We start from the raw sequence: 27,853 nt of genomic DNA on the forward strand, positions 1-27,853 counted from the left end.
GTCAGGAATTGTCACCTCACTTGGCTTTTGGCAGTGACAAGCTGTGTTACTCCAGACTACAGGTGGTTCATGTAGATGTAAGGAAATGATTGTGGCTGTAATGTTGGGGAATGTGATTGAACTTCCATGCCTCCCTGGAGCCTCATAAGCAGAGCTGGTCGGTTGGGCAGATATGTGACCCAGGCTGCATCCGTTTACTGCTGAACTCACAATTAAGAGTCCTCCCCATCCCCTCATGCAGAGAGTCACTGATACTGCTCTCCTCGGCTTCAGCTGCATGCCAGTCATTGATCTGCACCATCAGCACATAGTGAGAGCTCAATTAGCAAAACCCTCCTTCATGGCTTATATATGACTCTAAAGAGGGAGCCGAGAATAGCGGAGACCTGTGATAACAACGCCTCTGTGATTAGCTGGAAATTGTGGCGGGTTAAGCGATCGAACCTTGTAAAGACAAGGATGAAGCATGTCGTGCTTAATAGAGGCCCGTTTCCCAGAACCCTCCTCTTCTCCCGCCCCTGTGTATAGTAAAAGGAGCACATCTGTGATAAAATTGTCTCTAGGCTCCATTTACAGATTAAAACTATTAGTCACCTCTGTTCCTTAATGCATATGCTTGAGCTGCTCCGTGTAACTGCGCAGGCGGGGCCACGCTCATGCCAGAAGAGGGGCGGGGCCCTGATGTTAACGGCGGGTCCCGGGCAGCGATGGAGGACAGTGTGGGAAGCCTTTGGAGGATCTCACGGGGGTTTGCATGGGGCCTATCGGTGGGCCGGGTCGGTGCATGGTCGCGTCATGGCAACGTGCAGCCATGACAACGGGATGCCGATCCTGCAGGAATAATGATAATTAAGTCCTCACAAACAGCGATGTAAATAAAAACACTGGGGCTCACAAATCAAGGAATGAATCCCATTTTGGCAATTTAGTCTTGACACGTATAGTAAATTAACTAACGGTACAATTACACAGCCAATTAGATCATTAACCGCTGAAACGATCGGTCGTGCCTATTAACCCCTGAATTCGCGGTAACCAATTTGATCAAATTAATGGAATCGATCCAAAAAAGGGATCGATTCCATTAATCTAATTGAATCGGTTAGCGTGAATTCAGCCGTTAATAGGCATGACTGATTGGTTCCAATCGATTACTGCTACGTTGAAAAATGATCCATTGGCCGCGGGACCATTAATAGCCACCATAGGGATTTACCAGCCAATGTTCTAATGTGTGTTCTCCTTCTACAGGAAATCACCGTCCAGCAGATCATGGCACACCTGGACTCCATACGGAAGGACATGGTGATTCTGGAGAAAAGTGAATTTGCCACTCTGCGGGCAGAAAACGAGGTAACTACAACATACACACTCATCAGCTACCTACCGTAATATTGTGCAGGCTCGCCTTAGGCCATAGAGACAGGTGTGACCCATGGAGGCATGGACTCCACAAGACTTCTAAAACTATCCTATGACATCTGGCAACAAGATGTCCTGTACAGATATTTAAAGGAACACTATCGATTAACGTGTTTTTTTTTTTTAACCTGAGTTTGAGAGAATTCCTGAAGTGCTGGTAAATACTGATGTATCTCTTTTGTTTACTGTAACAAATTCCTTTCACTCTGAACTATTGGCAGTTTGCTCAAATTCTGAAAGGGAGTGAACAATGAAGGGAGGGGGAATTCCCTCACACTACATCTGTTAACCCTGTGTGCAACTCTGTGTGTGAGAGAAAGCTCTCAGAAGTTGCCTGTTTCTGAGCTGCAGAGAGCACAGGAAATGTAACTTAATTTCAACATTTGTAATTGTCTGTGACTCCACAGCTTTCATACCTTTTTTATTTTTGCTTTCAGGGAAATATACTCTGTAGTCTGATATGCAAAAAAACAACACTGGCTGTGCATTGAAGCAGACACCTCTTTGCGAATTATTTGTCACAATAGAGCTAAATACTACACACAAAGAATTAAAGCTTTTGCCTCTAAACATTTCCTACTTTTAATATTAAATATCACACAGCTACTTAGACATTATTTGTACATCGTAATTTTAGAACACTTGATTTGATAGTCTTCCTTTAACTCCTGTAAGTCGTGAGGTGAGGTCTCCATGGGTTGGACTTCTTCTTCTGTACATCTCACAGATGATAAATTGTATTGAGATCTGGGCAATTTGGAGGCTGCAGAAAATAGGATTCAGCAGACCAGACCACCTTTTTTCCATTGCTTTTGAGCAGCACGGTGGCGTAGTGGTTAGCGCTCTCACCTTGCTGCACTGGGTCCCCGGTTCCTATCCCAGCCAGGGCACTATCTCCATGGCGTTTGTATGATCTCCCTTTGTCTGCATGAGTTTCCTCCAGGTACTCCTGATTTCCTCCCACATCCCAAAAACAAACAGCCCTCCTTGCAGCGATCAGACTTTAATGTCAAAGTAGCCACAAGTCCGCCTGCTTAAAGCTCTCGCAGGATTGTTATCATCCTGGAGTCCACATTGCCAACAAGTTTGTTGGCAGATTTTTGGGGGATGCAGGAGAGGGCGGAGGAAGCCTCCATTAGGATCCAGAAGCTTCCCCCTCCTGAAGTAAGTATCCTCCTGGGGCTCTTAGTTTTTTGTTGCAGGCTTACTTTAATCTATTGACGTGTTTTCTTGAAAACAGTACTTATCATTACAAGCCCTCCATAAGGTTACATCTCAGGAGATGGGTGGTTGAAGGGTGATCCTGAGATCAGGGCTTCATATTTAATTGCTTAAAGAGAATCTGTACTGTGAAAATCTTACATAAATTAACGTACCATCCTGTTTGTTGTTTTCTCTTAGCCCCCTCTCTGACATTTTCGCCGCTCCTCGCTGCTTTCCTGGTTATAAAATCACAGTTTTATTCATTGTTTTTGTAAACCATGAAGATGGCCGCCAAACAGGAAATACATCATTAGAGCAGGTGCCCGTTTGCAGAGGCTCCTCTCAAATGTGACTTGATTGCTGGAATGTTACTCCCATGTGTTGCCTGAGTTGCTTGTCTGAGCTCTGCACTGATCTCTCTGCACTCACAGCTGTTTGAAATGTCTCAGCTCCACAAGCCTTGCAGAGACACTGGATGTGAGCAGAGACATTGCCTGTGACTCATACACACAGGAGAGCCTGCAGGGGGTGTGCATAACTTCTCCCTATCACAGCCAAGCAGTGCATTCCTCTTTGGCTCGACAAATAAAAGATTAGATATATTACAGAGACAGTGCAACTAGAAAAGGCTGCAGTAATCCAGAGCACAATAGAACAGGTATAGGAACTTATAGGATAGAAAAAATAAGGCTGAAAATGTTGTTACAGACTCTCTTTAAAGCGATTTGTTTTCCTATGTGCTATAGAATACTGTCGCTGTTGCCCCCCCTCCTCCATCCCTCCCCGAGCAGGGTGTCTGTACAATGGACACTCATGAAACTGTCACCTAAAACAATCATTTACTCATAGTTTCAGGCAGCAGTGACAGAGTGTACCGTCAGACATAACCTCTGATTTGTAGCACAGCGGCACGCCTAATGAGCTCAGGTACAATGTTTTGCATAAGGACATATCTTGACGTCGAAATGCCAGTTTTTAATTAAACATGCGGAATGTTCGGAATAATAAACTTGACGGCTAAACTGCACTTAAAGGCTACGGAAATGTCAGGCAGATGCTCTAGGACTTTGTGAGCTTTTGACATATACCCACATGTAATACCGTTACAATGACAGTAGCCCGCAAATGACATTTCTGCAGATATCCGGGATTATACGGAGCCTCCCAGAGCTGACTGTCACCATCTGATGCGCTTCTCTCTCTACATAATGTATGTCAACCTGCATATTGTGATGTCACCCTCCTGACTATCCCAGGCATCACACACTCAAACGTGACTGATCTGAGCTATACATGAGCTGATAGCATCTCGATCCGGCAATCGATTGATCATGCCTTGATCAGGAATCCTGACAGACGTATAAAACTTCCCCCGTCTTCAGCAGGCTTTGGTTGCAATCCAACATAAGATATCACAGCGAGTAGAAACTGAAATTGTAGGGACACCTAAAAAAAAAAATAACAATTGGGTAGATTACAATTACATTTTTAGAGTGTTAATTGTTGCCATTTTGGCCTGTTAACCCTTTAGCAGCCCTGCATGCATTAACTCGATGCCAGGGCATCTTCTCCCGGCATATGCCATTTAGCTGCCTAATGCAGCTATGTAGAGTGGCGCAGGAAGCTTCTTTATATTAAAGTGAACCTCCAGACTAAAAATCTACTCAGCAGCACTGAAAACGCTTGGAGTTTCTTTAACAGTTTCACAGCATCAGAACTTTGTTTTTCTTACCCAAGCCTCATTTTTAGCTGCACAGAAGAAATCTGCCCGGGTATTTTTCCCCTGATGCTGTGCAAAGCATGATGGGATTTCTGATGTTGTTCTGCTGTTTTGGTGCAATTATTTTTATTTTGAATTTGAGATTTGAAGCCTAGCGTACGCAGCTGGGAGGGGTAATCAGGACACAGGACAGTTGGAACTGTGTCTCGTGTTTCCTGTCACCTCCTTTCAACCAGAATGATGGCTGCCCCCATGATATCACAAACATTTGCCTGTTCTTTTAAAACAGGGGGTGGGTAAGAGATTAGTTTACCTATCTATTTTAATTAACATAACTAATGTAACTTAATGACAGTGTGTTAGTTTAGGCTGAAGTTCCCCTTTAATCTTTTAGCAGCCCTGCACACATTATCTTGAGATAGATTTTGCGTGCCAGGGCATCTCACGCCGTTTAGCTGCCTTATGCAGCTACCGGTATGTAGAGTGGCGCAGGGAGCTTCTTTATATTAACCTGCTCTGGGTGGCATCTCCTCCCCTCCCTCGGTGGCGCTGCAATCTCTGCATCCTCCTCCAAGTTCCAATAACCTGGTATGACGCGATCGGAATGCAGGGGATGGTGTCGGTGGTGCAGCGTTACACGGTGGTGGAAGTATGGATGATGCCAATGGTGGAAGAGGGGTGGTGGAAGTCTCTTGCATCAACCCTCTTCCACCACCGGGTGGCGCTGCACGGCTGACACCATCCATTGAGTTACAATCACCAAGCCAAAAGGATTGGTTAGCACACCAGCTTCTCAAAGAGCAATGCATGACTTTATTCTTCCATAAGTTAAGTTGACAAATATTTTGGGGCCACACAGGTTCCCTTTCTTCAGAACAGTGTGTTTTTGTCTGCACTGTTCTGAAGAAGGGGACCCTGCGTGGCCAGGAAACAATTGTCAACTTATGGTGTTTGACATGGTGAAAGAATAAACTCACGCATCGCTCTTTGAGAAGCTGGTGTGCTATCCAATCCTTTTGACTACTTGATTGACACACGGGCCCATATGCAATTCACGTTTTCTCCCAGGTGATATTTTCACAACTTGTAAATAAAATGCTTTTTAAACCACCAGCAAGCAAACAAATACTCAAAATAACGTTTGATAGTTTTTTCACCTACATTTTGGTACTTTTTTCCTTTTTCAAAGTCCTAAAAAATATTTTAAATCGAAGATGAAAAATTATCTCCTAAGAGAAAACTCAGGAGAAAAAAATAATTGCATATGGCCCAGGGTGTTGCTTTGCATCCCTGGTTATGCACCCAAACCGATACGGCAAGGTGTGCCGCCCCTCAGTTTTTTACTTTTCTGGGTTACGATCACGCATACCATGTTATCGTAACTCCCAGGAGGATACAGAGATTGCAGCACCCCCAGGGGAGGAGAGGAGATGCCGCCCAGAGCAGGTAAATAGGAAGCTCCCCACACCGCTCTGCACACCCTGCCAGGCTGGAGAAGGCACCCTTCCCCGGCAGCAAAAACGGCGCTGCAGCCACATATAGCTTATATGTGGCTACCGATGGGTTAAAGAAAAACGTTAGTGTGGGGAAAAAAAAAACAAGGCTGTGAAGTTGGAGTCGGAGTCGGGGCAATTTTGGGGAGTCGGAGTTGGAGTCGTGGGTTCAGAAACAGAGGAGTCGGAGTCGGATGATTTTTGTACAAAATCCACAGCCCTGTTAAGTATTAGACTAAGGAGTCGGAGTTGAGGCGCCGGAGTCTGAGCAATTTTGGGTACCCGGAGTCTGAGTTTGAGTCGGAGTCGAGGTTTCAGAAACTGAGGAGTCGGAGTCGGGAGTTTTTGTACCGACTCCACAGCCCTGAAAAAAACTCAGTTTCTCACCAATGGACAGGGAAGACTCTAGATCCTATAGAGTCTAGCCTATCCCCTCTCGGCCCCCTAGTTTCTGTGCTTTCACCCCCATTGCTCGCACGTGCCCAGTACAGATCTGCCCATCTATGGAAGCACTTGAACACGAGTGTTGCCAAAGCATTCTGAGGGTACCCAGAGGCAGCAAATTTAAACAAGGGACATCGCTGGAACAAACATTTTGAATCACAATGAAGTGAGTGCAGACAACTTTGCTTCAGAAGGACTGAAAGGGGGAACACAGACTTTTATAAACTCTCTTGAAGCACACCTGAACGGAGAGGGATATGGAGGATGCTATATTTATTTCCTTTCAACCAGTTCACCCCCAAGGGTTTTTACCTAATGGACCAGAGCAATTTTCACCTGTCTGTGCTCCTCCCTTTTATTCCCTAATAACTTTATTACTATTTATCACAACAAAATGATCTATACCTCGTTTTTTTTCCACCAGTTAGGCTTTCTGTGGGTAGTACATTTTGCAGAGTTTTTTTTTTTATTCTAAATGTGTTTTAACTATAAAAATAAGAAAATAATGGAAAAAAATAATTATTTCTCAGTTTTCGGCCATTATAGTTTTAAAATTAAGCATTCTCCTGTGGATAAAACCGACCCATTTTATTTTCCCAGTTGTCCAAATTATTAAACTGTTTAAGCACCTTGGCGATAATGACGCGCTCAGCTCGTACATTACCGCCGCGGTGGATTTCTCAGGGACCGATTTTCACCGTTTTTTTTTTAACACACAGCTAGCACTTTGCTAGCTGCGTGTTGGACGCGATCGCCGCGGGGGGGGGGGGGGGGGAGGAGGCTTTGGAAGTGTAAGTTATTAATTTTATTAATCTTGTGTATATATGTATGTGTAATTATACTTTTTGGCCACAAGATGGCGTTAGTGAACACTTTCCGTTTGATCCTTTTCCCCAATCACTGAACATGGAATCCTGACGGAAATGGCGGTGGGAGCAGCACGCACTTAATAAGTCAGGATGCCATTAACTGGTTAAAGAGTTAAAGAGAGCCTACAAAATTACTTTTTTTTTTTTTTAGGTAGTCCTCTTCAGCATTAATGCCATAGCTGAAACGCTGCTATCCCGCAGCAAAACGAGGCCTTAATCACCCCGAAATCCACGGGGCAAATTGTTGGGCTCCTTCCTGTTAGAGGCAGAGATTTGTGCTGTAGCTCTGCCTCTCCTCTCATCAATCCCCACTGATCGCCGCCTCATTCCACATTGGCTATCATTCATAAAGCATTCCCGCATGCGGAAATGCTTAATACCGCTGACTTTACCGACCACATTGCAAAATGGCCATTCATAAAGGCTCTTTCCGCATGCGGAGCCGACATTCCCGTGCAGAGTGACAACTTACTGCCTTGTGCGGTGTTGTCCAGAAAAAGTAGCAAAATGCCCATTCATAAACATTTCCGCATAGCGGTATGCGGGAGGGGATTACCGATCCCCTGGATGTAGCGGGAAGCTTGCGGAGTACTTGTAAGTGAATGGGACGGACCTCCCAAGCAGCAGAAGAGAGAGCAGCGCACGGAGGGAATCGGGCAGCTTTTCTGTTTCCGCATGTCTACCGCCCGCCTACCGACACCATTCTCCAGAAAACCTCCGCACTGCTATCGCACCAGGCACAATGTTTATGAATGACCACCCAGAAGGCTAAACTACCGACGGCGGTATTCTCCCGCACGGGTTCTCCTTACTGCCAGCAAGTTTATGAATGATAGCCAATGTAAGTTTGTAAGGAGCTGGAAATACAAGGTGTAGGTAGCAAGCCTCTTTCAGGGCTGCCTGGTCATACATTGTATCTGTTGCTTTGCAGAAAATGAAGATCGAGTTGGAACACGTGAAGCAACATCTCTCGGTAAGTGGAGTCTCATCTCACGTTTGCTGTAGGGGCCTTTTCAGGCTGTTGTTATGACACGTTGGAGGATTTTACATTTTTGCTAATAAATAACAAAAAGGATTCCATCATTCCAGACTAGTGCTTCAGCTGCAATACGGACATGCCTCTGTGGATGTCGGGATTCCTGTCCTGCTGGAGAGGAAATCCCTGCCCTGCCGCACCTCACCTCCTCTCCATTCCACTTCCCACTGGTTAGGTTAGTTTCAGGGTTGAAATAGCCCCTGCTCAGAGCCCGATCATCCACAAGCAGGGCTGGATTTGTACGCTTTACCGCCCAAGGCCGCTTTCACCAGCCACCCCCCTTCAGTATAGGTAGCGAGATGACCCCTCCCCTTTCCCTTCAGTATAGGTAGCCATATGACCCCTTTACCTTCAGTATAGGTAGCCAGATGACCCCTCCCCCTTTCCCTCCAGTATAGGTAGCCAGATGACCCCTCCCCCTTTCCCTCCAGTATAGGTAGCCAGATGACCCCTCCCCCTTTTCTTTCCAATATAGGTAGCCAGATGACCCCTTTCCCTTCAGTATAGGTAGCCAGATAACCCCTCCCCCTTGCCCTCCAGTATAGGTAGCCAGATGACCCCTCCCCCTTTCCCTTCAGTATAGGTAGCCAGATGACCCCTTCCCCTTTCCCATCAGTATAGGTAGCCAGATAACCCCTCCCCCTTTCCCTCCAGTATAGGTAGCCAGATGACCCCTCCCCCTTTCCCTCCAGTATAGGTAGCCAGATGACCCCTCCCCCTTTTCTTTCCAATATAGGTAGCCAGATGACTCCCTTAATCCCACCCCCCTTTCAGTATAGATAGCTAGCTCACCTTCACACCACAGCAGCCATCAGTGTCACTCATTTCTCCACTCATCTCCAGTGTAGAAGCTTCCTCTTCCCCCTCCGTCTCCAATGCTGCCTAAGTCCGTAGCCGCCCGCCACAACGCCAGCGTGCACAGAGAGCAAGGTGGCTGCTGCACAGGCGGCTAGCAGCGCTAGCCTAATCTCCCTGCATTGCAGCATTTGCAAGCTTGCAAATGCTGCTACAGTTTAGCCTGTTGCTTTGGTGCCCTTGCTCCTGTGGTGCCCTAGGCCATGGCCTAAATCCGGCCCTGTCCACAAGGCAAACCTAGGCAGTTGCCTAGGGCCTGGAGACAGTCCAGGGGTCTAGTGGACGATACCCCCACCAAATCTTACTGAAAAGCCAGGTGACCATCAGCAGTGGGCAAAAACTGCTCTCTTGCCTAGGGCCCCCTTTCATCTTAATCCTTTTCAGCCCCTGCTGCCCCCATTGTCACGAGGGGGGAAGCGGTCCTGGGGTGCAGAGCAGTGGCAGCTGAGGTTCCTTGTGTGCGCCTTCAAACTTTTGGAGTTGCAGAGCTTAATACCTAACCCCAGTCTAGTGGCGGGACAGGTCCTCTTCACTCCTCTGTGTAGCCACCTCGTGCAGCCTATGCAGCTTCCTGTCACATGACATGCTGTGTCGGGACCTGCATCGAGCAGCGGTGACCCCTCTAAGCTGGCCAGTCGGAGGCTACTGCGCATGCATGGCCCCAAGCCGCTCGCACCCTGATCACGCACCCGCTGCCCGGAGATCTTGGGCATGCACAGTAGGATGGGGAGGCTCGTGACCGGCCAGCTTTGCGGGGCTCACGGCTGCTGACTGGAGGGTCTCTGAAGGATGGCACAGGCACAGAGTGACTGCAGGGGGCTGCTAGAGACAAAGCACTCTCATGTATTTACCATATATATCAGTGGGAACATTAGAGAAAACACCTACCCTGCTCTCTGTTTCATTATTTACTGTTCAGCTTGCTTCTTATCAGTCCTGATAAAATCCCTGACTGAGCATTCAGTCTGGCTTTGCTCAGGAATCATTATAGTGGAGTCTGTCTTCTCTGATGTCTTTTCAAGCCCAAGCCTGCCCCCTTCTGGTTCAGCTATAATGACTCAGCTATAATGATTCCTGTATAGGGGAGGAAGGGCCACTAGACCCCAGGGAACTGTATAGGGGTTGGAGGGGGGCCACTAGACACCAGGGAACTGTATAGGGGTTGGAGGGGGCCATTAGACACCTGGGAACTTTAGAAGGGAGAGAAGTGGTCACTAGACATTGAGGTTGGCCCGAGACAACCGAGCATCCCATATTATAAGACCTACCCCTAAATAAGACCTAGCTGTGGGATGCTTTGTGTATGGGTAGGTGTGTGGTCTCTTACCGCACCTCCCTTGTGGCTGCGTCCCCCTATGTTCTAAGTAACTTCTCCGGTGGTGGTAGCGGCAGCATATTATTCAAGCTATGAGGGCACCCTTTGACCCTCATGCTGAAGCTGCACACAGTACACTAGGCCAGCTCTGCGCTGGCGCTCCCCTCTTCTAATAATCGTGCACCTGGGACGCATCAGCCGGGCGCACATGATTGTGATAGGAAGGGAGCGCCAGCGCAGAGCCGGCAAAGCGTACTGCGTGCAGCGTGCGGGTCAAAGAGCTGAATACTATGCCGCCACCACCGGAGAAATTACTTGGAACGGAGGGGGACGCAGCCACAAGGGAGTAGCGGTAAAAGCCTCCGCATATACATCGCGTCTAGCCCCCCCTCACCCCCCTGAAAATAAGCCCTAGCACGTATTTCCCCCCATATAAGAATATGTGTCTTCTATTCGGGGAAAGACAGTAGGTCACAGCATTCAATTTCGGCCCACTTCTTTGTATTTAAGTTTGACACTCCTGTTGTAGATGAAGAAATCAGTGGTAACAAAGGTCTGCGTTCTTCCCTTACAGAATGAAACCAATCAGATCCGAGCCGACACCAAACTGGATATCAACCTGGAGCGGAGCCGCCTCACTGACCTGGTAATAATCTCTCCACCACACACTGACATAGAGAGACACATTTATGCTAAGCAGCTGCTGCCATCTGGTGGCTGAAGGTGGGAAGGACAGCACAAGAAATCTTATCGCCTCTGTTTTATTATTAGGGCCCTTTTCCACTGCCTGCGTTTTACGATCTGACCCCGATTGCTACCGGATCACAAAACACCGGAAAAGAGAAATCCAACAGTTTTCATTAGTTCGATTAGTTTGCGGGGTGATTCTCTCTTTGTTATTGTTTTTATTTGAAGCGGTCCTGAAGATACCTTAAAGTGGAAGTGTCACCATAGAAATCAAATTTCAACAGCAACTGGTCTGAGTGTATTAAGTGATAAAGATGCTAATCCTGCATGTAAAACTTTCAAAACCTCTGCTGTTATGATTTGGAGTTATCACATACTTTAGGAGCACTGGCCCTTTAGTAGTCAGTGCCAACCAGTTGCATGCGGGGTTTTTTTTTTATCTATAATATATTCCTCTTCTTCCCTTTATTTCCCTGCCTAGCTGAAACATGGCAAAGAAATGAACAGCGCTACTTAAAAACAGATGAGTGCTTACCTGCAAAAAAGTGCACACCCCACTCATGGGATTCAAATACACAATGAGCATACACATGACCTGTCTACCACTTGGAGGATGTTAGTTTCACTAACAATTTGCAATTTGTTAGGTACTTGTCCCTCCCACTGTCGAAGAAGTCTTTCCTCCATGGGAGGGGACCTAACACTAACTAAATTCTACCTATGCATATGCATAGCCTGGGCGCGCTACCAGTAAAATTGACAATTGCGCAAAAAAAGTGGGATCAGCGCATCACCAGGCCGCCTCTGAATGGCCTCAGCTCAGAGATGCGCCGAGCCCCCCCAGAAACTGCAAACGCACCTTGAACCCAAACAGAGGCTCTGCATATACACCAAAGGAAAACTATTAAGTGGGAGCAGCTGACCAGAAATAAATCAATCAAACATAGCAAAGAAATGAACAGCGCTACTTAAAAACAGATGAGTGCTTACCTGCAAAAAAGTGCACACCCCACTCATGGGATTCAAATACACAATGAGCATACACATGACCTGTCTACCACTTGGAGGATGTTAGTTTCACTAACAATTTGCAATTTGTTAGGTACTTGTCCCTCCCACTGTCGAAGAAGTCTTTCCTCCATGGGAGGGGACCTAACACTAACTAAATTCTACCTATGCATATGCATAGCCTGGGCGCGCTACCAGTAAAATTGAGAATTGCGCAAAAAAAGTGGGATCAGCGCATCACCAGGCCGCCTCTGAATGGCCTCAGCTCAGAGATGCGCCGAGCCCCCCCAGAAACTGCAAACGCACCTTGAACCCAAACAGAGGCTCTGCATATACACCAAAGGAAAACTATTAAGTGGGAGCAGCTGACCAGAAATAAATCAATCAAACATAGCAAAGAAATGAACAGCGCTACTTAAAAACAGATGAGTGCTTACCTGCAAAAAAGTGCACACCCCACTCATGGGATTCAAATACAGCTGAAACATGATCCTCTGCTCTCTTGTGTTTACAAGCACGGCTGAGGTGACTCAGCAATTGGAGGAGAAAAGAAAAAAAAAGTAAAGGGCAGAAATGACATCAGGATTTAGCCTCAGCTGTGGGCAAAAGACATGGTTCCCACCAGGAACTGTTGCTGGGAGCGTCTTGCACAGGCACAGTAGAGCTTTTCATTTACTTCCCCTGCGCAGAACGATCCCGGCTGCGGGAGCATGAATGAGGACACGTGCGGCCAGGGCCATACAGTCGCAGTGGATGTCAACTTCTAAGTTGGCGAAAGAGAAAGTGAGCCGGGGTAGGGGACCGGAGGATCGTTCTAGGGCACAGGACGGCTGCAGGGGGCTGGCAGAACCCCAAGTTAGTGAAACTTTTTTTTTTTTTCACGTATCTTCACGTCCGCTTTAAGTATCTAGTTGACTCGTCCTACAACACAACAGATAGCAGGTGATCTATCAGCTATGAGCAGGCCCAATGCAGATGGGCATTGAATGTTTTTGTGGTTAGTGTTGGGGGTGTTTAGGGCGACGGTGTCTTGGTCCTGTTACAAGTTCGGTTAGAATTAGACAAGGCTTATCAGCCAGGGTTAGGGAAGGGTGTTGCGGCCATATAGGTTTATTGAAAGATGAAACAATGGGTTGGGCATCATTTATAGCAGTGAACCATTGCTCACATTGCGTTCGACTCACGTGTCCGTCCGCAATGGGTTTTTTTTTTTTTTTTTTTTGTGTTTTCCAGTGATTTTGCCAAAGCGATTTTGTGAGCGTTTTGCGTTCTTTCTATACCTTCCATTAAGGAAAATGGCCCAAGCACCGCTTTTCAAAGCGGATCGCAAACGAACTGCTCAGATATGAACTCTCTCATAGAGAATTATTGCACAAGCGCTTTCAGAGCGATTTTGAAAATCGCCTGTGCTTAAAAATTGGCCTGACTGAATATTTCTGAGAAGATTGTATACAATCTGTGGTGCAGGAATTGGCCAGCACCTGGGCTACTGATTAGGTCATTAAAAGTTAGTTGATTGAGATGTGCAAATCAAAGAACCTCTAGACAGACCAAAACAAGCTCTACGACCTAAAGCCTGGTACACATCCAATTTTGATTGGCCAATGACTGGCCAATTTCACCACTGCCATGTAGGGGGAGGGCCAACAGATTTGAATGCTATAACCACATTGGCCTCAATTCACTAAGCTTTATCGAACACTTTATCGAACGTTTGATAATTTACCTCATGAGTAAAATCCAGTTTACAATTCAATAAGGTGTTATAGATTTATCGGATGTTTTGTCGATAAAATGTTTAATAAATCTAAAAACACTTTAGTGAATTCAAAATTAGATTTTACCCATAAGGTAAATTATCAAACATTCGATAAAGTGTTCGATAAAGCTTAGTGAATTGAGGCCAATGTGTATATAAGTTCTCGTACCACATGGTGGTGGTAAAAATAGCCAGTGACTGACCAATCAAAAGTAGATGTGTTTACCAGGCTTAAGACCTACAAAGGTAAAGTGGGGCTTTAAAGGGGAACTGAAGAGAGAGCTATATGGAGGCTGTTATGTTTATTTCCTTTTAATCAATACCAGTTGCCTGGCAGCCCTGCTGGTCTATTTCTCTGCAGTAGTATCTGAATAAAACCAGAAACAAGCATGCAGCTAGTCTTGTCAGATCAGACTTTAAAGTCTGAACCACTGAAACACCTGATCTGCTGAATGCTTGTTCAGGGGCTATGGTTAATAGTATTAGAGGCAGAGGATCAGCAGGGCTGCCAGGTAACTGGTATTGCTTAAAAGGAAATAAACAGGACAGCCTCCATATACCTCTCTCTTCAGTTTCCCTTTAAAGAGGAACTCCAGTGAAAATAATGTAATAAAAAAAAAGTGCTTCATATTTACAATAATTATGTATAAATGATTTAGTCAGTGTTTGCCCATTGTAAAATCTTTGCTCTCCCTGATTTTACATTCTGACGTTATCACGTGGTGGCATTTTTACTGCTGGCAGGTGATGTCAGTGGAAGGAGATGCTGCTTGCTTTTTTGGCAGTTGGAAACACCTGTAAACGGCTATTTCCCACAATGCAACGTGGTTCACAGACAGGAAACTACCAGGACCATGGTCCTCACAGTTTCCTGTGGGAGGGGTTTCACCACAATATCAGCCATACAGCGCCCCCAGATGATCCGTTTGTAAAAAGGAATAGATTTCTCATGTAAAAGGGGGTATCAGCTACTGATTGGGATGAAGTTCAATTTTTGGTCACGGTTTCTCTTTAAATGTTGCATGGTGCCCCTTTTTTGCCCTCGTAAGGTAGCAAGTAGAATTACATGGGGAAGGGAGGGCCCATCTGCACCCTGATCTGCTGTGGTTGCAGCTACATCCGTGATGCATTAGAATGTCATCTACCAAAAAATTGTCTAATTTTTTTTGTTTGTTTTTAGTTTACAGAACAAGAGAAGAAGCTGATGGAGGCCAGCACAGAGTTTCATAAAAAGGTGACATCTGATAAGTAATGATGTGAAGGCGAGCCATGACCTTAAAGTAAAACTGAAGGGACCCAAAAAAAATAGATACTCACCTGTGGACAGGGAAGGCTCTGTATCCCATAGAGTCTTCCTGATTCTCTCTTCCTCCTCTCAGTCCATCACTGTCCCCACCTGCGGAAGTTTGTCGAATATATCTTCAGACCTACCTCCATAAGTGGATTAGATGAGTTTTAGGCACTGGGTGGTGGTAGGTTAGTGTTGGGCACTGGGTTGGACTTGGGGTTATGGACTGGATTAACTGGATAACTGGATATGTAAGGGTGCAGGCTAGTGTTGTACCATCTCCTCCCTGCTGGCCCGCAGCATCAGACCCCCAAGATGCCGGGTATGTGCTGCACCGGCGCCGCATCATTCACCTGCTCTCAGCAGATTAGTGATGGGATCACCAGCCACATGTTAAAGGGGGGGTCGGGGGAAAATGAGTTGAAGTTACCCGGGGCTTCTAATGGTCCCCCGCAGACATCCTGTGTTGGGGCAGCCACTCACCGATGCTCCGGCCCCGCCTCCACTTCACTTCTGGAATTTCAGACTTTAAAGTCTGAAAACCACTGCGCCAGTGTTGTCGTGTCCTCACTCCCGCTGATGTCACCAGTAGCGCACTGCGCAGGCACAGACCATAATGGGCGTGTGCTATACACTCCTGGTGACATCAGCGGGAGTGAGGACACGGCAATGTTGGAGCAGTGATTTTCAGACTTTAAAGTATGAAATTCCATAAGTCAACCGGAGGGGGGGCCGGAGCATCAGTGAGTGGCTGCGTGGGCACAGAATGTCTGCGGGGGACCATTACAAGCCCCGGGTAAGTTCAACTCATTTTCCTCCGACCCCCCCTACAGTGTCCCTTTAAGTTGTGCTTCCTCTCTGACGACAGTGGACCTCATGTGACCCAGCAGCATGTAACAGGTCACACCGCTGTAGCCATGAATACAGGACGGGTGGATGGAGATACTATCGCTGGAACGCTGAGAGCAGATGAGTGAAGCAGCCCTGCGCATTTAGGGAGGGGGAGACGGGAGTGCGACATTTGGGGAGGGGAGCTGCCTCTTGCCGCCCTCTAATTGTTGCTGCCCTGAAGCACATGTTGTTTCATGGAAGAACCTCCCCCTGCTGCCAGGAAGGAGGTGAGGTAACTATAAGGCCTCTTGCACACTGCAAGTGATTCAGATTCCGCTTTTTAATCAGTTTTTACATCCGATTCAGATTCCGATTTGCAGTGTGCAGGGAGCAAACTGCAAATCGGAATCTGAATCGGATGTAAAAACTGATTAAAAAGCGGAATCTGAATCGGAATCACTTGCAGTGTGCAAGAGGCCTAAAGCACGGCACGCTTCCAATGTGCACTCTGCATCACTCAAGGAGGCTAGGGGGAGACATTGGCAGGTTCTAACGGGGTCCACATTATAGTTTTTTGAGCATGTGAAAGTAGTGGGGTGGGGCTATACTCTGGTGACTTCTACGCCAGTATACATACCGTGTATCAGACTGAACCGTTGCGATTTGATAAATGACAAATGAATATAGTAGATATAAGAACTGCTGATAAGAGATATTGCAGATGTACCTGGAAGAAGGGATGCGAGCGTTTGTGCTTCATGAATAAAGCAGCAGCAGTTCCACGCAGCCTCGTATAATTCATACCCTCTCAGTGTTCCGCCAGTGCTTGAACTCTGCAGATGATCTGTACTCATTCCCTCCCAGAATCCTCTGCAGTCAGCAGTACAGCCAGAGCAGGCGGAGGTGAGAGCCGCTTACCGATGGCCACACTGACTTCACTTTCATATCGGGCTCCGCTTGTATTCCGCTTTCATCTTGTGTTAAAGTTTCTGGAATGTCAGGACTGGTGCGTTCAGTGAAATCATGAATAAAAGCTGGATCTGGCAGGATAACTAAAAGATTAACCTTTAAACGACCTCCTCACGCAAATCGTGTGAGCGGCGGCGGCAGCCCCAGGACCGCCTAAGTCCTGGGGGCGGGGATTTGCAGGAGATCGCATCTCCGCTTGAATGACGGAGCTCTGCTCTGTCAGCAGTCTCCCAGCAACGATCACTGCTAGGAGACTGTTAGAAGGTGAAAACGCAGTCTATTTTCACTGTAAATGTGCTGCGATCTACGGCAGCGCTGTACTGGGGACAGGCTGTCCCCTCTGGAGACAGGGAAGCGATCCCCTGAAGCCTATGACAGCCAATCGCGCTGATTGACTGGCGGGGGGAGGGCGGGGCTTTAGATAGTAACATTTATTAATTTAAAAAAAAAAAGGAAATAAATATTTATAAAAAAACAAACATCCTTGGAGCGATCAAAGACCACCAACAGAAAGCTCTGTTGGTGGGCAGCAAAAGAGGGGGTGGGGTGCGGGGGGGTTGAATCGCATGTGTGCTGAGTTGTACGGCCCTGCAGCGAGGCCTTGAAGCTGCAGTGGCCTAAATAGCAAAAAATAGCCAGGTCACTAGGGGGGGGGTGCAAGCCTACGGTCCTCAAGTGGTTAAAGGACCACAGCACAAAAACAAAAAGTACATTTAAATGTGCTATATTCTGACAGAACTGACAGGTTTTGGACTAGCCCAAATCCTCATGGGGGATTCTCAGGATTTTCTTTACTTTCAAAAGCACTTAATTAAGGGGGGGGTGGGGTATGGAGGCTGCCATATTTATTTCCTTTTAAGCAATACCTGGCAGTCCTGCCGATCCTTTCTCTACTACTCTACTTTTAGCTATAGACCCTGAACAGGATTGGCTGCATGCTTGTATTTGGTGTGATTCAGACACTACTGCGGCCAAATAGACCTGCAGGGCTGCCAGGCAACTGGTATTGTTTAAAAGAAAATCAATATGGCAGCCGCTATGTCCCTCTCACTTCAGTTGTCCTTTAAATACCGAGAATCTCCCATGAATAGATAGATTAGTCAAAACCCGGTCAGTTCCGTCAGATTTCTACTAACTACTGTAAGTAACCGCTACAAAGGAGAAAAGATATATATAAATTTGACATTTTACTGGTTTTCAGCAATAGTGCTTCTTTAATGTTATATTTGATTTATACAGGGAGTCCCTGCCTTACAAACGCCCGAGATACGAAACAGCCCACCGAACCCGTTGTGTCATTTTGTGAGAGGAGAGAGAAGTAGATGCAAACCCACGTGTGTTTTCTTAGCGCACGCCCCCCCCCCCCCCCCCCTCCTGCACTCTCCCAGCTCAGTGTGTATTGCAGAGTATAGTGCAGCGGCAGCGCTATCCAATACGTGGACTGTCAGTCTGCCACAGCTCCCCCGCCACAGAAATTAACCATGCGATCGTAATTTTGATATATATTTTTGCTGCAAATTAAAGAGACTCTGAAGCGGGAATAAATCTCGCTTCAGAGCTCATAGTTAGCAGGGACAACGTGTGCCCCTGCTAAACCGCCGCTATCGCGCCACTAAACGGGGATCCCTCACCTCACAAATCCCCTCCGAGCAGCCGGGGATCTCTTCCTGGTTGAGGCAGGGCTAACCGCCGCAGCCCTGCCCCACGCGTGTCTGTCAGCGCGTATCTCTGCCTCTCCCCCGCCCCTCTCAGTCTTCCTTCACTGAGAGGGGCGGGGGAGAGGCGGCGATGCGCGTCTGATAGACGAGCTGAGAGGCAGGGCTGCAGCCGTTAGCCCTGCCTCTAGGAGCAGCAAAGTATACAACCAATTTGGTCATTGATTTTTGCCGGGGGGGGTGAAGGGACCCCCGTTTAGCCGCGGGATAGCGGTGTTTTAGCAGGAGCACACGTGCCCCTGCTAACTATGAGCTCTAAAGCGAGATTTATTCCAGCTTCAGTGTCTCTTTAATTTGAATTAAGATTGATGTGTGATCAAATCTGCTTGTAAAAATAAGTGCATGTATGGCCAGCTCAAGTTTGTAAGCTTTGCTTTGCTTGTACAAACTTATCTGAAAGTCCTTTCCATCTTATTGTAAACATGAAGTGATCATAAAACGGACTATTCCTTCAGATGCAATGACATAATGGTAATACTTATTGAGTGCATAGTGTTTCATGAATGCTTTGTTTTGCTGTGCAAGCGGTACTTTTAAAGGACAACTGAAGTGAGAGGGATATGGAGGCTGCCATTTTTATTTCCTTTTAAGCAATACCAGTTGCCCGGCTATCCTGATGATCCTCTGCCTTTAATACTTTAAACCATAGCCCCTGAACAAGCATGCAGCAGATCAGATGTTTCTGACGCTATTGTCAGATCTGACGAGATTAGTTGCATGCTTGTTTCTGATGTTATTCAGACACTACTGCAGCCAAATAGATCAGTAGGGCTTCCAGGCAACTGGTATTATTTAACAGGAGATAAATATGGCAGCCTCCATACTTTTCTCACTTCAGTTGTCCTTTAACAACTTTTTTCCATTAACCCTCCAGGACAGGTATACATCGAGATTTGGCCCCTCCCAGGAAACAGGAAACATCCACAAGCCTCTCTATAAATAAAAAACTTTGTCAGGTATCCGGCAGTATGGATGTTTCCTGTTCCAGGGACAGGTCTCTCTATACTTGCGCTGCATGTCCTGGAGAGCCTGGGGGGCTAGGGACTGTTGGTGCTGCGGGGGCAGGTGAGGATCATTAGGCAATGTTATCTGCTGCCAGCCGCTTACCTCTCTCTATAAGCCGCTGTGGAGGGTCTGGGGAGAGAGATGGCTGTGGTAGCTTCTGGTTTGGCAGGCGCCGCCGGCTGGAATGATGAGAGCACGCTGCGGGGAAGGCGGAGGCCGAGTGGGCGCAGCGTGCCAGTATCCAAGATGGCGGATGGGTTACTTCCGCTTCCGCCTGTGTCGTCATTTCCGCCCGCCGGAGTGAAGAATGCACAGCGTTCCCCGCGTCTGGGCACTCGTACAGACGCAGCATGGAGGCACAGCCAGCATCTGGGACGAGCGGAGGCCAGCAGGCTGCTCAGGAGGATCCCAGGGCACATGAGCCTAAGCCGGATACTAAGGTATCTTATGGTATCACATGGAAAACTGTTGTTTGTGTGAAGGCTTCTTTTCTAAGGCTCACTGTACTGGCTGTGTTATGGGGAATTGTTTGGTGAATAGCTTCTTGTGGGAAGTTGCCTCACACTGTGGTGAATTATGATTACTTTGGCTGCAGGGCAGTTAAAACAATATCTGTATTGTGTTATTGTATTACAGAGCACTGCAGCTTCATCCTCGGCTCCATCTGCTACTGCTACTGAAGCATCAGATACTGCCAGGCCTAAAAAACGCTGTCCCTCTTGTAATGTGAAGCTGCCAGTGCCGTGGAATAAGTTATTATGTCAGCAGTGTGCAACTCGTGTTTTAAATGAAGAGTCGGCTGTGGCTTATAAAGATTTCCTTAGAATGGTTCGCAAAGAGATGGCAGAGTCAATGAAAGTATTTAGAGAATCCATGTCGGCTCAATCTTCTGTTAACCCTCCACCTATTGTTATTGCACAAGTACCGTCTGCTTCTGGGACCATATCGTCAGCTGCTACGGTGCCACAGCCAATTGTACAGCAACCAGTAGTCATTACTCAGTCACCTACTGCTTTGCCTAACTATCCCATAGATCAAACAGCAGTGCCTGCTGACGGAGCTGCTGATAGACCTATGGAAGAATCTACACCACCTGTAACAGGACATAGGAAAGCATCCGCTAAAACAAATCGTCCTGTTTTGTCAGACTCTGAACCAGAGGAATATTCTGATGATATCTCTGAGTGTGACTCTGATGAGGACTTGTCTGGAAAAGATCAGATTAAAATGTCTAAATTTAGATTTTCTGCTAATGAGACAGACGAATTATTAAAAGCAATTTACGATTCTTTAGGTTTGAAGGATGACGCTCCTTCTTCAGTGTCCACGCATGATGCATTATATGCGGGCATGGAAGGGGAGAAACCGATGGTTTTTCCAGTACATTCATCTACTAAACAATTGATTAATAGTCAGTGGAAGAACCCCGATAGGAAGGTCTTTTTGTCAAGAGGCTTTAAAAGAAGGTTCCCTTTTGCAGAAGAGGACTGTAAACAGTGGGATAAATGCCCTAAGTTGGATGCAGCCTTTTCGCAGGTCCACAAGGAGAATGAGTTGTCCTTTGAGGATCTAGGTTTTCTAAAAGAGCAATCAGATAAAAAAGCTGAGTTTGCTTTAAAGAAGACCTGGTCAGCTATCTGCGCAAATTTCCGTCCTGCTGCTGCTACTACATGTGTAGGCCGTACACTAGATTTATGGATGCATCAAGTAATGCATCATATTAAAATGGGGTCAAGTAAAGAAATTATTTTAAATTCATTTACCGTAATGTTTAAAGCTATAAACTTCATTATAGATGCGGCAACGGAGTCTATCCGTTTGACCGCAAGAGCGGCAGCATTGTCTAACGTGGCTAGAAGAAACATCTGGGTCAAAACCTGGGAGGGGAGTAATGTTTCTAAAAACAAGTTATGTACCATTCCATTCTCAGGTGACCTGTTGTTTGGTCCCCAGTTGGATGAAATCCTTGAAAGGACATCAGATAAAAAGAAGGGATTCCCTAAGAAAAGGCAATTTAGACAGGGGAAACAGTTTTTTCGAAAGAACCGACAAGAGAATAAAACTAGACCCCAAAACAGACGTAAACCCTGGTCCTTCTCGCGCGAGCAGAACAAGCCAAATGCATTGTTTGGCGGTTCAGACTCCACTACAAGAAAGCAGCAGTGACAGCGAAGAAGCTGTGGGAGGAAGGTTGGGCTCCTTCCTTCCGCAGTGGCAGAAATTTGCGACCAGTCCATTCATTCTCAATCTGATCGAGTTGGGATACCATATTGTATTCCAACAAAGACCTCCATCAAAGTTCATAGTGACAAAACAGTTAAGGTCAAACGAAGAACAGAGAGCCATATCTTGCATTCTACAAGATATGTTAGCAAGAGAGGTGGTCACTCTGGTGCCAGTTCTGGAGCAGGGAAAGGGGTTTTATTCAAAAATCTTCCTAGTGAAAAAACCGTCGGGCAAGTATCGTCTTATTCTGAATCTCAAGCCACTCAATCCTTTTATAAAGCATCAGACATTCAGAATGGAATCAATTTATTCACTGAGAAATCTGCTGACAGCCAATTGCTTCATGCTCAGTATCGATCTCAAGGACGCCTATTGGCATGTCCCAATCGAACTGAAATCCCAAAGATTTCTAAGGTTCGCAGTGAAAGAAAACTCCATGGTGACTCATTACCAATTCCGTTGCCTCCCCTTTGGCATAAAGTCCGCTCCGAGAATTTTCACCAAGGTGATTGCCGAGCTGATCTCACATCTGCACAAAAGGGGTATTATGATTGTTCCCTATTTGGACGATCTTCTGGTGATGGCAGAATCAAAGCAAACATTATTGCTCCACAGAGAAATAGTGGTGAGGGAACTCCAGCAAGCAGGATGGATTGTAAGCTTGGAAAAATCACAGTTAGAGCCCACTCAGAATATTCTTTTTCTGGGATTTATGATAAACTCAATAGAACAGAAGATGTTCTTACCAGAGCAAAAGCTTGCGAAGGTAATACAGCAGGTGGAAAATTTCAAAAAATTGGATGTCATCTCGATAAGGGATGCAATGAGACTCCTGGGACTGTTAAACTCAGTGGCACCAGCAGTACAATGGGCAATGAAGCATTCACGAATCCTACAAAGTTGGGTCTTGAAAAATTGGAGCAAGACAGTCGAGACTTTGGATCAGTTGGTACAGATTCCAGTGCCAGTAAAGGAAAGTCTAGATTGGTGGACTGTTCCCCACTCGCTATCACAGGGCAGACCTTGGCAGTTTCCAACACAGGTAGTTTTGACCACAGATGCAAGCCTATTAGGTTGGGGGGCCCATGTTCAGAATTTCAAAACACAGGGTCTTTGGCAACATCATATGAAAAATCAGTCTTCAAACTACAGGGAATTGATGGCAGTGAAGTTGGCTCTGATAGCATCTCAACACTTAATAGCATTCAAGCATGTTCAGATAAGGACGGACAATTCCACAGTTGTGGCGTATATAAATCGCCAGGGGGGAACGAGGTCACACAAGCTATTGACCCTGGCATTAGAAATACTGGACATAGCGGAACAGACGCTGTTGTCAATTACAGCAATTCACTTGAAGGGGTCCATGAATATACTAGCAGATCTACTAAGTCGAAAACAGCTGTCGAATGCAGAATGGCAATTGAACCCCGAAGTATATCAGTGGATAACATCTGTGTGGGGGACGCCTGTCATAGATCTGTTTGCCAACAGGGAAAATACAAAGTGTCGTCAGTTTTTTTCCCTGAACGCCAAAGACAATCCAACGGCAGTGGATGCTTTGTCACAGACGTGGGATTTCAATCTAGCATTTGCATTCCCTCCTCTGAATCTGTTACCGTTGGTATTGAGAAAGATTGCAATATCCAGAACAAAGGTGATTCTTATTGCTCCAAACTGGCCACGAAGGTCGTGGTATCCTCTGCTTCTGAAATTAAAAGTAGCGGAGCCGATACTACTTCCTTTTCTAGACAATTTAATTCTGATTCAGAAACAGGTTGTTCCAGACATCAACAAATGGAAGTTAACAGCCTGGTTACTGAAGAGCGTATTCTAAAAACCTACGGACTTTCAGATAAGGTAGTAGATACTCTGATCAAGAGTCGTAAAAAGAACACTAGAGCAATATACTTGAAATATTGGAAAACTTATAATTTATGGAAGGAACAGTCAGGATTTAGGTCTAATGAAGTTGCTACTGTTTTAGAATTTCTCCAGAATGGAGTTGATAAGAAATTGGCCTTAAGTACGATTAAGGTACAAATTTCAGCACTTTCTGTTTTTTTGGACAGACAATTGGCTGGCCATCCTTTGATTGCTCGTTTTGTCAAATCAATAGAGAGGAATAGACCAATTGCTGTTAAACCATTCCCGAAGTGGGATCTATCTTTGGTTTTGAAGGCTTTAACGAAGCCTCCTTTTGACTGTGCCAGTAACATGAATTTACGTTTGTTAACTTTCAAAACTATTTTTTTAGTAGCGATCACCTCAGCAAGGAGGGTGAGTGAACTTGAGGCCTTATCCTGTAGGGAGCCCTATTGTATTTTTTATAACGATAGGGTAGTCCTTAGAACCAGTTCAGAATTTATTCCGAAAGTGGGTGATATTTTCTACCGGTCACAGGAAATTATACTACCATCTTTTTATCCGAATCCAACAAATGATAATGAGAAACAACGACACTTATTGGATGTAAGACAAATACTTAAAGATTATCTGCAGAGAGTAGAGAGTTTAAGGAAAACTGAAGCCCTTTTTGTAAATTTCACGGGAAAACTAGTGGGGCAGAGGGCTTCGAAAAGAACGATAGCTAACTGGATCAAATTGTGTATTATGGAAGCCTATAAAGTAATGGAAACGGCTCCTCCGAAAGATCTAAAAGCTCATTCTACTAGAGGGACAGCAACAACTTGGGCCTTCAGAGCTGGTGCTTCTCCTCTGGAAATCTGTAAGGCAGCAACGTGGAAGAACTTGGGAACGTTCATGCGGCATTACAGATTGGATCGGATATCTTCATCAGACCAAGACTTTGGAAGAAAAGTCTTGGAGGCAGTCAGCCCACCCTAAGGTTAGTGTTTACTTGAGAATCATCTCGATGTATACCTGTCCTGGAGGGTTAATGGAAAAAACTAAACATTAGCTTACCTGGTAATTTAATTTTAAGTAACCCTCCAGGACAGGTGGGGTAACCCACCCCAACTTTTTTCTGTATGATAAATAGTGTTAAAATGTAGAGATATGAATTATATATAAATGTATGTGGGACACTATGTTAATGGTTAGGTGTCAGGTAGTTAAGACCTGTTGGAATGTTTCTTTATTTAATACTGCCGGATACCTGACAAAGTTTTTTATTTATAGAGAGGCTTGTGGATGTTTCCTGTTTCCTGGGAGGGGCCAAATCTCGATGTATACCTGTCCTGGAGGGTTACTTAAAATTAAATTACCAGGTAAGCTAATGTTTAGTTTTATGACCTAGCGAGAGTCTCAGCTGCTTCTCTGCCGGACTGCTGAGCTCATTTCTTTCAAAGAACATTGGCAGGAAGAGTTTCATGTCACTTTTACCCCTTTTACAGAGTGCGATGACAGACGGCACTATCACAGAGATCCACAAGAAGATCGATATAGACATCGCCTCGCTGAAGACACTCATGGAATCCCACAAACTGGACACCGTCCGCTATCTAGCAGGTGAGAGACTCGACCTTCTCTGTCCTCCAGCCGCTGATATCAGAATCTCACTAACTGATTATTACCAGGAACTGGCGTATAAAGCAGCCTTGATAAGGGGGGGGGGGGGGGGGGGCGACACACGAGAAGAGGAGGAGCCCAATATGGTGTAGTAAATCTGGTAATGGTAACATGATGATAAAGGGGGGGTGTACTCATAAACTAGGGTTGCAAAACAGCAACCGCCTCCGGTTCCATTGCATTCAGGTTATTACCCTGAGGAAGTGGGGTTGTAACCCACGAAACACGTTGTCTTTTTGCGCAATACATTTTCCTGTTAATACAGGCTTAGACCTTCATTTGTGGGTAAGCTAACTTTACCATATTTGTTTATGATCTACACACATTTTCCACCTCTCATCCCCAATACCAGTAACACCAGGAACTGGCCAAGTTGCTCAGCATGAAACACACTTAAAAACATGACCAGTCCAAGGAACACCTCGGCAAACAGATAACCTTCAAAGACTGTCAATGTGCATCAATTAGCTTATTTAATTCGGGTAGGAGGCGCCCTGTCCAGGTAAGGTTTTTACAGTAGTGGTACTAATTCATAGTATATATCATTTTATTTTTAATTTTAATTGCTTCAAAAGAATAAAGAATAAAATTGTCCTACCTTGATGGTGTATGGTAGGATATACAAACAAGTAGAGGTTCGAAATTGATAAATCCGTTTTATTGTGCACTTGACAACGCGTTTCGCGGCCAGCAGCTGCTTCCTACCCGAGTTAAACTAGCTGTTATCCCTTATATACTAAGGGTGATTTTAGTCATGGGTTCTCGAGGGATAAAATCCTTTTTTCCGGAGCAGCGACCGTCTAGGAACTAAGAGGCCGAGTAGGGACAGTATGCTTCCCACCTGCGAGTACAAGTGTTTGCCTCTTCTGCAACCCACCCTTGTGAGTATATTCTCAAGTGTTTTTGAACCTACTCCGATATACTAACGGTGTTGCACCAGATTGGGCTCCCGGACTTTGTGTTTTTTCCTCTCTACCACTGTACAGATCAATTAGCTTAGTTCCTCAGACCAATTAGGTACTCACAGCAGTCAGGTAGACATAGAGTAAAAAAAAGATCTCCAAAGTCCCAACATAACGGCATCTTTTTTTCTATTGCAGCGTCCGTATTTACTTGCCTCGCAATAGCGCTGGGATTTTACAGACTGTGGAAGTAGAAGAGGCGGCCCCCTTTAAGTGAACCCGTCTCTGCACTGCGACAGGACCCCTGCAAGGGAGGAGGGGAGGGGTAGACAATACCATCTTTCTGGACTACTGTAGCAGGTTTCTGAAAGGTTAAAGGGTAATTCTGCTTCCACTGAAAAATTTCTATAGACATTTCATTGTTCTGCAAAACTTTGAAAAAGTGACTTTCCATTTTGGTTTGCAGCCAGCTACAAATGTGCAGAAACAACTGAAGCTGGAATTCCTCTTCCTTATAAGCCTGTGGTCTCTTTGCGAAGTATGGACTGCCCAGAAACCCCACTGCTGCAGCAGTAACTTTAAGCCCCGCCCTGCTCTTTCTAGACACACCCTAATGTAGATGCCACAACGAGAAATGAGATGGTTAGATGTGGATGACTGAGGCTGTGCTAGGTAGTGAATGGGGTCTCTGCTTTGCCTTTCTGAAACCTCCCATTGCAGCATCTCCTCGCAGCCTTCAAGTGTACCGGAGACGAACCGTAGGTTAAAGACGTACTTAAGAACAGGAAAGCCTCTGGATCCTGTAGAGCAGGGGTGTCAAACTCAATCGCGTAAGGGGCCAAAATCCAAAACGTAGTCTAGGTTGCAGGGTAAAAGTGCTTATTAAGATTTAACATTTATTGTCTCAAACTAAGTGCCGCAAGTGGAGCGGCCATGTGTGTGGGGGGGCGCACTTCCCTCTCCAGCAGAGTAGCTTAGTTGAGCAGTTTAATATTTTTATAACTAGATAGATCTCAAGTGTACGGTGTGGCACATCCCATACAGTGGGCGAAAAACACAGGTATCAACCCTCACTGACCGCAATGGCAGCACTTGCAACTGGGACTAGCTGTCACTGGACGTGTGCTCCGCTTTAGGGCAGCAAAAACAGTTAAATTCATATCACAAGAATCACAGAGGCGTGCACCTTCCATCTAAGGCTTTCATTCCACAAAGGTGACAGTATAACATTCCAATCACACATGCATCTCATCAGAGTGCATAGCCATATACAAATGAATAGTAAACTTGCGTGGATCTTACGTGTCCATACAGTGACTGGGAGGTGGGTGGGTGCCACCTCTGTGCCTACCACCCACCTCCCACCCACTGACCAGTCACTGTATGGACACGTAAGATCCACGCAAGTTTACTATTCATTTGTATATGGCTATGCACTCTGATGAGATGCATGTGTGATTGGAATGTTATACTGTCACCTTTGTGGAATGAAAGCCTTAGATGGAAGGTGCACGCCTCTGTGATTCTTGTGATACCAGTTTAATATTTTACCTGCTCCAGTCCTTCATGGTTTCA

General features: G+C 45.9%; 1 protein-coding gene across 1 annotated transcript in view; it reads left to right on the forward strand.

Moving 5' to 3' along the window:
* CCDC90B (coiled-coil domain containing 90B) overlaps positions 1–27,471 on the forward strand; it is a 48,467-nt gene extending 20,996 nt beyond the window's left edge. Inside the window, exons 4-9 of the mRNA XM_068266702.1 lie at positions 1,252–1,353; positions 8,083–8,124; positions 10,932–11,003; positions 14,992–15,045; positions 25,202–25,316; positions 26,477–27,471. Of these exons, the coding sequence (XP_068122803.1) occupies positions 1,252–1,353; positions 8,083–8,124; positions 10,932–11,003; positions 14,992–15,045; positions 25,202–25,316; positions 26,477–26,532 (441 nt within the window). The 3' untranslated portion in view covers positions 26,533–27,471. The remainder of the gene's footprint in view (positions 1–1,251; positions 1,354–8,082; positions 8,125–10,931; positions 11,004–14,991; positions 15,046–25,201; positions 25,317–26,476) is intronic.
* The last annotated feature ends 382 nt before the right edge of the window (positions 27,472–27,853 follow it).

Source organism: Hyperolius riggenbachi, chromosome 2, assembly GCF_040937935.1.
Source record: "Hyperolius riggenbachi isolate aHypRig1 chromosome 2, aHypRig1.pri, whole genome shotgun sequence".
Taxonomy (NCBI): domain Eukaryota; kingdom Metazoa; phylum Chordata; class Amphibia; order Anura; family Hyperoliidae; genus Hyperolius; species Hyperolius riggenbachi.